Source organism: Gasterosteus aculeatus, chromosome 8 (genome assembly GCF_964276395.1).
Source record: "Gasterosteus aculeatus chromosome 8, fGasAcu3.hap1.1, whole genome shotgun sequence".
NCBI lineage: Eukaryota > Metazoa > Chordata > Actinopteri > Perciformes > Gasterosteidae > Gasterosteus > Gasterosteus aculeatus.
In genome coordinates, this window is record NC_135695.1 from 9808395 (window position 1) to 9822379 (window position 13985).

The 13985-nt window shown below is 41.6% G+C and overlaps 1 protein-coding gene across 1 annotated transcript; it reads left to right on the forward strand.

Annotated features, from left to right (window-relative positions):
- Positions 1-8754: 8754 nt before the first annotated feature.
- On the forward strand, positions 8755-13748 carry LOC120824472 (fetuin-B). The gene is made up of 7 exons (XM_040185362.2): positions 8755-9066; positions 10115-10225; positions 10602-10689; positions 11094-11260; positions 11473-11580; positions 11971-12057; positions 12976-13748. The coding sequence occupies exons 1-7, from the start codon at positions 8833-8835 to the stop codon at positions 13477-13479; spliced, it is 1299 nt and encodes a 432-aa protein (XP_040041296.2). The 5' UTR covers positions 8755-8832; the 3' UTR covers positions 13480-13748.
- Positions 13749-13985: the final 237 nt, after the last annotated feature.

The following is a 13985-nucleotide window of genomic DNA, read 5'->3' on the forward strand; positions in this document are numbered from 1 at the left end:
GGGGCTCCGGCGCTGTGCTGCTGCAAGGTCAGGGAGGAGGCCAGACACCCTCGGCCCACATAAGCAAAAGGGTTTTTTTGTCCATGGGGGAAGTCAGGAATGCCTCGAAAGGCCAATGACTTCCCTCGCTGGGAGGATAATTCTGCTGAGGGACGGACCACAGGGCTCTCAAGTGATTGGAGTCGGCGAAGAACACAAACGAAAACCAATCTATGTCAGTGGATTACTTTTGTTCTTGTATAGATTATGTTTAATCTGCAAACAGTAGGCTTCATATTGATTGAATGTATGTAATTGATTGTAAAAACCGGAGCCTTTAACTCGACTGTGGTGCTAATTGTGGTTGCCAAAAACTTCCTAAAGCCACTGGCACTTGTCTTCATCAAAATGGTTTAAACTTGCTAAGCAACAAAGTAAAATGCTTTTCATAGGATACAGATGCTTCAGTATTATCACTTATCTACTTATGTGATAATATTTCAGTCACAGGATTAGATTCTCTGCAATAAGTACCTTTACTTTTGATGCTTTGATACCAATTTACTCGATCAGAGTTCTATAAGTGTTGTATTGTCTGTTTAGTAAAGTAAAGGATTTGAGTACTTCTCCCACATTTGTTGTTTTTAAAAGACTATCTGCTATGTTGTTTGGCTTTTCTCTGTTCCTGCAATGGAAGAGGAACCGGGGACATAAAAAAACAACATACGCCGATAGAAAAACTGACATATACCCTTGAGAAATTGTTTTTTGAGATCTCATACAAGTGCCCTGAGAAGAATAAAATAACCGAGTAGTTTTGTCAAACTTTTTGGCACATTGCAACCTCCAAAACTTGACATGCAAGCTGATGTCTGGAACAGTGACAGCTGACAATTACTTTTTTTGATATCTTATGACTTATTCTACTGTGGCTTTTGCTCACTTGCACATATTTTCAAGGCACTTTTTGAACGTGTGGAAGTACTCACACGTGTGTGTGAATCCGTCCTTTCATGGGAAATACAATGGTGACGGGCTACTGGGAGGGGAAATTGTGTTGGATCAGGTCTTTCTCTCGTGAGTAGTAAGACTTTAGCGAGTCATCTGGGGAGAGCGTTGACGTCGTCAACGCTCTCCCCAGATGACTCGCTTTTGACATCCATGTGGTTTTTAAGCTTGTTTTGTTCTGCTCATTAAAGCCTCAGTAAGCTTAGATGTGTGAATGTGATTATGCTTTATCAAAAACAATCCCTGAACACCAAAACGACAATGCATCTTTTCTTTGTACCTGCCAACAGAGGTCTATGTCTCACTCTCTCCGTGTGTGTGTGTATTGGTGCGGTATGTGGATGGCACACCTGCCGTCTGAACACTTCAAAGCTCTAGCCAGATGTGAAAGCAAAGGGACTGGCTACAGTGGGAACCAGTGGGAGGTAACCACACAGTTCAATGGCATTATTCACTAGAATTATACATGCAGAAACACAATGACTGTAGCTCATTAAAAATGCTTTAAATCGTGTACCAGAACCATTTCTTCTGTTGTCACACCGCGACGGTACAAAGTGCTTCCTTTGGGGATAATTGGAATAAATTAAAGTCTTATTTCAGTGTGCTGGAATATGTTTTATTGGAGGTCAATACCTGGTCCTCTGGAACTTGCTGTGTACATAAATTCACTGCATTGATTTTTGAAAACGATGACCAAACTTAATTAACTTAATTAACAAATGTAAATTCACTATACTATACTACTGTATCTTATATGTAACTATTAGGGTCAAAGGAAACATCCATGAGTGAAAAAGATACTGACTTCTGATACTCTTATGATTTATCAATGTATGTCAATATCTTATCACTGGATTATCCAGGACAAAATATTACTTTTATGGTAATAAACCATATAATATGGCTGGCATGTTTATGAACTCCCTGTGATGTAAAAAAGCATATTGGTTATGTGAGGTACTCGCTGTCATACATTAAGTCTTTTGGTTGGCCTTTTGTATATTGCTATTATGTTATATACGTTTTCTCTTTCTGTAATAGTCAACTCGCTTCTTCCTCCTTGTTTTGCATAAGCCAAAGGGATGTTCGTCTGTGCACCAGAATCATGTTACATGGCAGAGTTGATTAGGATTACAGGAACCCGCTTTGCCTGAAGGACTATTGCTTCTGCTCGCTTCCTCCTGACCAACACACTCTTTGCTTCTACTTGCTTGGCACATGGATATATTCCTTTTTAATACCGCAAACCGCTTCCCATTTCAGGGTCGATGAAACTGCAGAACTTTTCCCCTCAGGAATCACTGAAGTGTCTGCATATATGTGTGTGTGTGGGTGGTGGCTTTTTTTTTTATCCATTAATGCTTAACAACACTGGCAGAGAGCACTTCTCTCCATTTCTTGTCCTACAGCATTTACGAGTTTAAACATCTGTGATTTCAGGGTTGAAGTGAGCAACTCATCATGTCTCCTGCATGTTTCTCATGTGCATCCTGAGCACTTCAGTGATATCATGTCAGGTGTGCACACACGTCCTAAAATGGATCCCATGTTTGTTTGTGAAGTACCTCGTGCAAACGCCGCACTTAAATTGAAGTGTTTTCTATATTTGAAATGATTATGGTGCGTGTTTGTGTGCGATTGTGTTTTCTTGCATGCATACGTGTGTGAGTAAGCAAGCTGAAATCATTGGATGGAAGTTGTCACATTTGTTGTATTATAGCAGCACTGTTTTGACAAAAACAAGGTTTTCCATAGTCAATGCCGTTATAACACTGTCAGGCTAATGGTCATATCGATTTAAGAGAGGAGAATCAGACCAGTTCAAAAGAGTGTAGAATGGCATGCAATACAATCTCACGTGCTCACACCTAATTCTTCTCTCACAACTGTGTGTACACAAACACACAATGAGTCATGCACACACTTTCCTTGTTTCTGTCATTCATTTGCTGGCACCTCCTGGGGTTGCTCTCTCTGCTTGAGCTTTTCACACTTCCTCCCCATCGTTGGCTGTAGGCAACAGTGATCCGAGGGAGAGAGGGGGAGCAGGAGAGGGAGGGAGGGAAGGAGGGGGGGAGGCAGCCGAGCATTGAGCGGTAGTCAGACAGACAGACTTTCTGTGAGTGGTGCCAGGACCTGAATTTATATCTTCGCCTAACCAGCCAGTTGAAGTGAAGGAAAGGTAAAATGCAGGTGGACAGAGCTATGTTCTTGCTGGTGAGAAGGTTTTTGTTTTATCGTAGATGTGTAAGAAATATTAAACTTGGTTCCCTCTATAATTGTAGAGTATCTTTGTCCAAGAGAACCAGCAACATTTTTTAATTTTGTCTGACCTAAAATTGTATAGCTCCTCACTTTTAAGCAATCACACATATGTGGGCTCCATGTTGGATGTGGCTACATTTGCAACACTCCACTTCTCCAACAACACTGTCGGTGATGTTGTTGGAGGGCCTTAAACTCCAAAGCCGTTTATTGTGTAATCCCTACATTTTGGTAATGCATTGTTCCTTTCCTCTTCCCACCACCCGTTGAAGACCAGAATAGGTGAAACGGTGTTCCATGTGTACCACATGTGGGGGGCCCCAAATGCAATCACAAAATTTAAAGAATCTGATTATTCCATAAAAATGGAAATGCACATTCACTTCTAGTTTTATATTTATTATTTATTTAAAGGAAATCTCTCCATGATAGCAAATGTGTCCAATGCTTGGATGAAGCCTAGTATAGATTCAATCAAAGTTGGCATTTTTAAAATTGAAAATGTCAATTTTCTACAGTTTACTGGCTTCTGCTCAGCAGTATGTAGCTGCAAGACACAAAGCAGCATGAGAACAGAAGTAAAGATTCAGTTTTTGACGGAAATTAAAGAGAGAAAAAAAATGCTAAGTGATTTTCAAAGACTTGGCTGAGGCTAAGGTGAGTAGTGGGAAGGTTGAAAGATTTCTCCAAAGAAAGTTAAAGCAAAAGATAATTGAAATGGTGTGATGGATACGCCACCTAGCCAAGTAGACTAAGGCACTCTGTGAATTACAATGACAATCACATCAGTGACTTGTTAGAAAAGACACAGGTACAGTATAACTACTATAACCGGCTGGCAAATCGCAGTTCAGCTTTAGACTTAAAGTGTAATTATTTTTCCTAACGGAGTTGCTAAAATATCCTGGCAGGATTTAACTGTGTGAAAGCTTAATAAAACATCTCACCCCAAAACAAAGACTGCAGACGTTCAGACGTTGCAGCAGATGGACCTAAAAGGGAGGAGAGGTGTAAAGTCTAGAAATATCAAACTTTAAAAATGGTTACTCGTCAAGACGCTAAACAAGGAGGGCAAGCATGCACATGCACGCGTAAATGCTCGCACATACGCATGCACGTATTCTTGCACACACTCACAGGCTGAGACATGCAGAGCATCCTCTGTGTGCCAGGCTCTTCCTCCGGGGTGAGTTAGTGGTGCTTTTAAGTGCCGACATCAAAGAGGCTTGTATGGGTGTATAAATAGGCTTCGGGGCTGAATAAGTTTTAGTCGTCATAAGTTTGACACCCAGTCGGTTAGACGAGGTTACGCATTGACTCTGTGACTTCTCCCTAACCCTCTTCTTTCTTAACCACACGTATGAGCACAGAAAAGAGTGGCAGACAAACACTTGCACGCAGGAATTCAAACACAAGTAAACACGCGCATCCTATCACATTTGAGCGCGCACTTGAAACAGCCACAAATAAACTGCCAAATAATGATTTCATTTTTTCAGCATAGCTGGTTAGGACGTCCAGCCGGTGGTGGGGAGCAGGTGACTGGTCGTGGAACATTTTGGGGCTGGCCGAGTAGGTAAAATGAGGAGTGGGCAGTACATCACGAGGGCCAGACTACTTTGGAGCAGCACACAGGGTATTTCAATCACGTTCAGTGATTGAGCCGGTCTCTCACACTGTGCGTCATCATCCCAGTTCTCGGGCTCTATAACACAACCTGACAGGACTGTGCTCCACAGGACTTTCTCCCTGCGACTGAGACTGTGCTTTTACCACCGTTACTTTACTGTAATGGCTCTGCAACGCATCGGTGTCCCCTACCATCTTTACCTCTGTTTTTTGAAGTCTCCTGTTCCCGCTCTTATTTCTTAAAATATGGGCTGTTTGATTACATTCCTGTATGACTGAATTGCACTGCTGAACAACACAAAATGTTCTGATAACACCACTGAAGAGAGTCCAACGTGTAAGACAATCCAGTCTAATGGATGATTCTGAACTTCACAATTTCCTCTGATAACAGTGTTTAGTGGTGACACAAGCCCTATGTGCCCTAACTATACATGTTTATTGGATTGTTAGACTATGCGGGTTGGAATGGTGGGTGGTTGACTAACGAGTCTGCCTTTATTATACAAATGTGATGCAAGTTTGTGTTTTTTCACACACATGCAATTGAAATAACCACGATAACGATATCGCAATTGCAAGATAAATAATCCAGGTTTTTGCAGACTTGTCCATTGTTGAGTTAGTGGTGACCAAAAAATTTGATGTAACAAGCATGAATATTCAACTTAACATTGACTAGTTTTGAAATTAATCGTCTTAACATCTTCTATGTCTGTTCTATTGTCGGCTATAAACCAACTTGAATGAAAATTATACACTCTAAAAGTCCCTTACTCTTTAATCCACAGACAACAGAAGCTGATGCCAGTAGATTCAAATAGAAGATAATGAAAGTGAAGGAAACATTTTGTAATATAATAATGTCATCAAACACAGAAACCCTGTATTGTGAAATAGGGAAATACAGGAAAGTAGCTGCTGGTCCTAAGGACTGTGCTGATTTTAATATTCAAATCGAAATAATGATTTGCTATCTTTTAAGTCAGGTAAATCTGTTTAGAATCATAACTATTAAGTTTTCCATCCGGATTGTGGATTTAATTGGGTATAAGAAGTATACGTCAAAGTTTAGTTAAGCTCAACCTCATACTAATGAAACACATTTTGTTAGGAAGCATCCTTGGTGGGCTCAGCTGTTCACAATTCAAGAGTCAATTGTTTCAGTGCAGGTGTCCGTTGGCTTCAGTAAGACGAGCTGAATACTTTATCCTGGGGAGTTGACGGGGATTTGTGACCACTGCTGCAGATAATGTCAATCAACTGGGAAAGCTATGTCAGCGTGAGCTCATAGCTTGACCAATTACCATGAAATGTAATGGGTTTAGCATGGATGTCCGTGTTTTGGCCACAACAGTGTAGGAACCAACTCCTCCGGGGGAGAAAAAGTTGGAAACCAATTAAATATGAGAATTATCCCTCTTCCTGTTCTCTCTGCTTTATAATGTCTTTTCCTCTCTGCGCAGACTGTGACCAATATGATAAGAAAAAATCCCAGCAGCATCTTGCATAAGAAAAAAAAAGAGGCAAAACTAGTGAACACAGAGCGAGAAAAGAGAAGACAAAGATTCTGTAAGTGTAAGCGTGCATTCATGAGTGTGTGTGCGTGTGTGTGTGTGAATAAAAGTATGTAAGATGGAGATAAGGAGGATGATTTGCAAAATCTAAAAGACTGAGTGCTATCTTGTAATTGTGCTCTGTTCATTCACCTGTATCTATGAGAGTGTGGACAAAGTAATGATAAAAGACAACAGGTAAACACTGGGATTGAGAAACACGGGTACGATGTGATTAGAAAGAGAAAGAGGAGAAAATTGGCTCATTTTGGTCTTAAAGGTGCCGTGCAGTAAATAACCAATTCTCTTCCTCCCCCACTGGCAGGTAATTTTTTTCTGCCAGTATTTTCCTCAGAAACAATTTCATGTTGGCAAAGTATAAATATCTATGAAACCACATTCAAGCCACGATCCAACTAAGTTCTCCACCGAAAAACAATACTAACGAACTTCCCAAAAAAAACCCAGCTTTTATAGAACCGTGTCAGTTAAGTCTTAACTACAATGAAACCCTTAAAAAAAAACATATATATATATATATATATATATATATATATATATATATATATATATATATATATATATATATATATATATATATATATATATATATATATATATGTATATATAGACCACATCACACTCAATCCAAGCTTTTTATCCTCTTCTCACCCCGTCCCATCCCCGTATGATGAGGAACAGCAGGAGCCCCAGGGGCAGGCGGCAGCCCCATCGTATCTGGGCCCCGGGTATCATTACGCCGTAGCATCTCTCTGCAGCGAGCAGGAGGGGAGATTACTCTGTGCTTGCATCAAAGGAGGTTTGTCTAACTTGGGTCTGGCGTTGTGCTGGTGGAGCGAGTCCTCGGAGCGGCCTCGTCGGTCTTATCTCTCCCCCACAGACTCCTTCTGCTTTCTGCTGCAACACAACTAGCAGCCGGTAACGTTGGCGCTTGCAGTCATGGCTCTGCACGGTCAAACGTGTACACAGACAAACACTGGTGCACATCCTCTCGTATGAAATCACATGCACAAAGACACACACACACACACACACAATACACAACATTGATGCAGCTCTTTTTCTTCTTCTATTAGCAGAATTTGTTCTGCTGAGTGAGTCTCTCCCTCCTCTGGCCTCTGTTAAGAGCAGAACCTGGTTCAGTGAATTTGAAATGGGTTAAATGACTATCCTGCAGAGAGGCTTTCAAAAACTGCACTTGAATTTAACGTTTAATGTTACTTAAATACTATAACGTTTTGTAGGTTACAGCCGAGGCTCATCGTTCCTTTTGCAGGTATTTGTTTAATAATCAAGTATTGGTGAAAAGTTTGATCTGCCACAGGAAAAATAGGGTAATCAACAAAGAATGTTATAAGAATGAATGTGGTAGATTTTCAAATAGTTCTGTCTACATGAAAGTGGTGGACCGGGCAAACCGACATTGACATACTGTATCTGAAGCCGAGCTATGAACTGATGAAGATAGTTTCACACTTCAAATTTGTGTAAAAACCCAAATTACTGAATAAGGCTGATAGAGATATAGTGTGTGTGTGTGTGTGTGTGTGTGTGTGTGTGTGTGTGTGTGTGTGTGTGTGTGTGTGTGTGTGTGTGTATATGTTTCACCTGGAGCTACAGACAATGGAACCAAACTTACCGCTCGTGCAAACCCCACCCATAACAAACGCAATTGAGTCTGGTTAAAAACAATATAACAACATATATACTATGCATCACACATATGCGAAATTCATCTGAATTGTTTTGAAACGGCAGAAATAATTACAATTGCTTATTTACACAGTGTTATGAATTCAGTCAAATTAAGGCTAAATCTGAAACCTGTTTTTTTGTTTCAGTAAAATCCAGAATAAGAGGTTCTAATGCAGCAGCAAGTAATTCACTGGGTAGCAGGGGATCATTAACCTACTTGTGACTGGTGCAACATCAGTTTGGCCAGATTACCCTCCAGTACAGCTCACCAGACTCATAGTGCCCCCTTGTGGTGAGAGGCTTGTAATCGTCGCCAACAATATGACAAGTTCTAATGACAATGGGGACTATTTCTTTCAACTAGGCATCTTAAATGCCTTACATGCATTCCCAGATCGGACTAGACAGAACACCCAATCAAAATAGCTTTTTATCTATTAAAGATTGACAAGTCTATTTTTCTGCAGGGAAAGAGTGTAAATGAATGACAGGAACGTTCATTCACAAGTACGAGCTCTCTGACATCAAATAAACTTTGTCCTTGGCATCATTCCAACATCTCCGTCCTGTTCCGATTCCAAAAGTCACTGCAGGGGCCCGAACGCAAACACAAGAGAACAAACTTGCCTTTAAAACCAGTTCTGTCCTTTAGCGGCTGTCTGGAACACCTGCCACCATGGACAAATCCACCTGCACACTTTTACTCCTATTATCCCTCCTGTCTGTTCCCCTCCTGGGTGCGTACGGCGAGGGTTTCGCACTGTTGCCGGTTGAACTGGCTCCCATCCCCTGTAATGACCTCGCAGTGGGGAAGCTGTCTCGTCTGGCTGTCACTTACATCAACGAGGATCGAACCGACGGCTACAAGTTTGCTCTCAACCGCATTGCAAACGTCCACCTGCATGCCCAGGTCAGTGCAGAAAGAGGGGGGGAAAAGCCCCGTTGGAGAAGCTGCCTGGGGTTGTTGTAATATTCTGTCAGCGGGGGATTTGTTGATGTTTGACAAGGGGAAATGGTTGGAAAGGGTGCTCTGCCTTCTGTGGCGGCTGATATGTCAAAACAGTCCTTTGAAAAAAAGAAAAAAAGTCGCCCCACTGATAAATTTAGCCAACCGTGGCCAATCTTGATGTCAGCGGGGTCCCATTTCAAACAATTTGTGTTTCGTTATCGCAGATGGCCGCGCACAGTCACACTTTTCATCAGGACCTGCACAATCACAATGTGCTGATTTGAACTGATAATGAAATGAAACTCTTCGTTTCAAAGACTTATTGTGGTGTTTGGGAACCTCCGTTCTACATCGAGGACGTGAAAAATGGCAGCAATTATATTCCACACAACCATGAAAACAACCATAAATATTTGTTTGCACTTTGTGGTGAAAGAGTCATCATTGCATGTTGCTCATGATGAATGTACCAAATGTTACCAAATGAGAAGCCCCTCTCTTACATGCCTCACGAAAAAGGGCCTAAAGACTAAAGAAGTGGGCATTAATGACGGTCCAAGTCATTTCGGTCCAGGACCGTTGGGACGGACCTTGCACAACAGGCTTTATGACTTCATGCTGTCAGCTGCTGAAGGCCATCGTAACCCGGCACCCGGATGCATCAGGTTTTAAGAGGCGCAGTTTACCTTCATGACCTGAAAAGGCTGCATTTACACCTGCCGAAATTGTTGAAATTGGTTTTCAGTAAAACTGCTTAAATCAATATTGTCCAAAGTAATCTGGGGAATTATATGGAGCTCCTCCTAAACGGTTCCTTAAAGATGTGACTGAACCAATGTACGCACTTCACAGAGGATTTACCAAGTACGTTTGAGCCACAAAGAAATACTAACGGGTGCAATGCTTCCATCCATTACATGAACATGTAACAGTACTGTTGGAAATTCTGAGCACGCAGTATTGTTCGTACCTCCACTCTCTTTACTTGTGTTTGCATTGTGCCTGTCAGGGCCCAGCGGGCAACGTGTATTACATGGACCTGGATGTCCTGGAGACCAAGTGTCACATACGCAGCCCGAAACCATGGAAACGCTGTGACGTCAGACCATTCATGGAAACAGTAGGACAAACACGCACACAGACATGTTTACACATGTTTGTACTTCCACTGTAGTAGTAAGGACTCTTCCTGACGTAATGCCCCCGATTCACACAGCAACTGTCACAATGTCTCAAAAATACTTGAATGCATGGTTTAACTTTTAATACAAGCACATTTCTTTGTATCCTACATAATATTTTGATAATTTTTAGAAAAATATGTAAACCCTTAAGCTGATCGTTGGTAGCCTTAAACCTTGTAATAAAGTATTTTCCTCAAATAGATGGAAGCATAAGAGCACACACACAATTAAACTCACTTTTAATCGGTATGTCACATGGGAAATGGCATTTATTGGTATAACTGGAATTTCTCTCTATTTCATTCAATTAAGCAAATCTCTGGCATCTGTAACACCACCATGCTCCACACTATAGAAGGATACTCCTACCTGTACAGCTACGACTGCACTCTCGTCCCAGGTAACATTGGCAAAACACGATACAACACCTGTGCTTTTTCCCCTACAACAGATCTCAATATTGGTCATAAGATAATGTCTACTACCCAAAACTCAGTTTTATTCAAAAATGTCTTTTTATATTACACAAAAGCCTTGAGAGCCTACACAGGATTACCTGCTCACACTGCAAATATCTACATTTGTGAGCAATCTCAACGTCGTAAATATTTTCTGTCATTGTGTTGTATCAGAATAAACACCTGAATTATATGAAAGAGGTTCAACAACATGTTTCCTGCTAACAGCTTCTACTCAACACTTGACTGCTGGTTTTATTCTGCACAACATATTCTGCACAAGATAAGTTATTGTTTTACTTCAGTACAAATGTTATATTATATCCTCCATCTCCGGTCCATGTAGATCCCCCAGAGAAGCTCCAGCAGACCTGTCCTACCTGCCCCACCCTGCTTCCAGTGGAGAGCCCACAGGCTGTGACTACTGCTCAGGTCACTCTGGCGTCCTACAGGAGACAGTCACCCGTGGGTGCTGGGCTCGGAGTGAAGAAGATCACTAGAGCTGCAGCGCAGGTATGGACGGAGACATAATTGTTAACACTGATTGGACAAAATAAATATCATTACACAACAATATGTGTTACATTTGTGAGATGACACAAATATCTGATGCCACAGCGCACCTTTGGGCCTCTGTGTGTCAGATGAGTGCCTTTACTGCACAAATACCATTTGTTTACTTGTATAATTTCACTCGTGTTACCGTGTTATTTGATATATTTCAGGTGGCACCTGTGAAGGCCAGCTTTGTGGAGTATATTGTCCAAGAGTGTCCAGAGGGAGTGACAGAAAGAGGCACCTGCCAGCGGCTGACACTCGAGTCTGACACAGAGGTACTCAGCACTGGAAAAATAAGTATAAATAACAGACTACACATATTTGGACACGTAGAAATGTTTCCTCAAAGAGCAAAAAAGCATTGCCCGGAGGTGCTCTATTAATAAAAGAAAATTATTTCTGTATTGACAATCTGACGCTGTTGTGACACAAATTCATGTTGTGCAGAAATCTTAAATGGACATCCATCAGCCAACATATGGTCTTCTATCACTGAAGCAGCTCCTGGAAGTGTCACTTGATGAAATTACTTATTTTTCTATTTTGACCACTGAAAGGCTTCAGTTATTGATAATTTTTCAAACAAGCCCTGACAGACCACTCCTCCTTTCCTAATTCATTATGTTGTTAATATTCTCTGCTCCATCGCTTTCTTTTTCTCTCAGACTGCAGGTTTTTGCGCAGGATCTGTGCACGGAGACTTGAAAGTAAATCCTGATGTCCAGGTGTCTTGTGAGATGTTCAAAGCGCAGGTACTGGAAGATGTTAGACATATTTATCAAATCAGAAACCTAAGAATTGGTTACTCATTGGCCTTGTTGTTGGTTGCATTATGGCCAGAACTATGACCAATACATGAATACACAACAACAGTTATTTCTCACAGTTAGAACAATTCGAGCAATATATTAAAAATGGAGATGAGAACGTAAAACAATTGAAACTCCGTCCTCCATCTGCTTGTTGCTCACATATTTCTCCAGCTTTCTGAGCCCGAATGTTCTTTCTTAAAAGAAACAACATGGTGAATCAGATTCCTGGGGATACTCTGACCTGATGTGAAATCTGACTACTATCAGACTACAAAGACTACTAAATAAAATAATTTTGAGTCTCTCTGACAGAAAATTAAATAAATAGGAAAAGAGGAGCAGAGCGGTTTAACAGTTATTGTACAACCCAAAAAAAGAAACAGAACATTCAAATGGATTAAAGGACGTGAATCAGTCGAGTGGAGAAATTCAGCAAAATGTATTATATGTATTATAAGTGCCAGTCACTTCACTGTGTGGGACTGCAGTCAGAAACATAATAGCCCAGTGCCCCGGCAAGATTTGATGAATGTTTTATGCTGTTTTGTTTCAGGATTTATGAAAGCAACTTTTAAAATTCTAACTTAACTTTCTGAATGATTGCCACTGGCTATATAATTATTCTGTCATATCTAGTGTTGTGTCTTTAAACGTATGCTGTGCTTTTGTGTGTTTAAACTGATGTGTGAGATTTCAAATTGGATGGTTCTATGCTGTAATTATGTCGTCTTCTCCCGCCTTTGTAGAGCTGTGGTGTGTAATGTAATATGCCATGACTGAGGCTCGCTTTGCAGCACAACACTGCGAGTGACTTTGTCAAATACCCCTTTTAGCGTGACCTCCTCTCTTCGTCTACAGAACGTGGACATCTTCAGACCAGTGGATCCTCAAGGTCACGACTTCCCCCGGGACCCCGCGATCCCGACCTCCCCCCGTCTGATCGACGAACCGATGACTGATCCTCTGCCTGTCCCCTATGACCCCACGCTGCTCCCTGCTGTTCACCCAGAGCTGTTTGACCCCACACCCGTTATCCCCGTGCCATTTGACCATGTGCCGTTTGACCCCCCCAATTCCTCCAACCCCCTCGCCTCATCTTCCAGTGAGTCTGCAGAAGATCTGGTAAACCAGCAACAGCGGCCCCCGGGGGCTGATCCGTTTTCTTCATCCTCTGAGGAGATGGGGGGCCCCGTAGCGCTGCGACCACCCTTTAACTTCCGCTACCAAAGGCGAGACCGCAAAAAACGGCAGGCCTTGACGGAGACTTCAGCGACTCATGAGCCCACCTTCCTGTCTGATTTCCCCAGTGGGCCTTCTCCTTTCCGCTCCTGCCCTGGTCCAGCTCGATACACCACCGTTTAGCCAGCGCGTGGGTGGACGGTTATGCCGCTCCGCCGCGTGTCACTGGAGGCTTGTAGTAATTTGTGCTAATGAGGGGAATACCATCTATTTTCATTGGTTCTGAAATTACATTCAGAGCTGCTGCTGAAATACCGCTCCGGAAGCTAGCCAAGGCTAAAACCATTTGTATTTGAAAATGGCTTATTCAAGACTATTTTAATAAATCATTGTATCTTCTATCAACTGCTTGATGAACAATTCAAAAACATTAACAGACTTTTAAAAACATCATTGAATTGTGTTTCATTATTTCACTTTATTTAGTGTCAGAACTAAAACATTTTCTTAACGCAGTAAGAAAGCAGACTAAAATTGGCTCCCACAATTCCTATGGGACAAGCAAAATGTAGTAGGGACAGTGAAGGGGTGCAATAATATTTTGAGGGAATGCAAACGTATTTCTAGGCCATGAAGAAAAATAATTCACAGAGAAAATGAGTTTTTACACAGAAGCAAGAGCTATTGGA

Excerpts from the sequence above, each read along its gene's own strand:
- LOC120824472 (XM_040185362.2), top strand. The coding sequence starts at position 8,833 with ATGGACAAATCCACCTGCACACTTTTACTCCTATTATCCCTCCTGTCT. Across the intron at positions 10,226-10,601 it reads TCAGACCATTCATGGAAACA|CAAATCTCTGGCATCTGTAA; the intron begins GTAGGACAAACA and ends CATTCAATTAAG. Across the intron at positions 11,261-11,472 it reads TCACTAGAGCTGCAGCGCAG|GTGGCACCTGTGAAGGCCAG; the intron begins GTATGGACGGAG and ends GATATATTTCAG.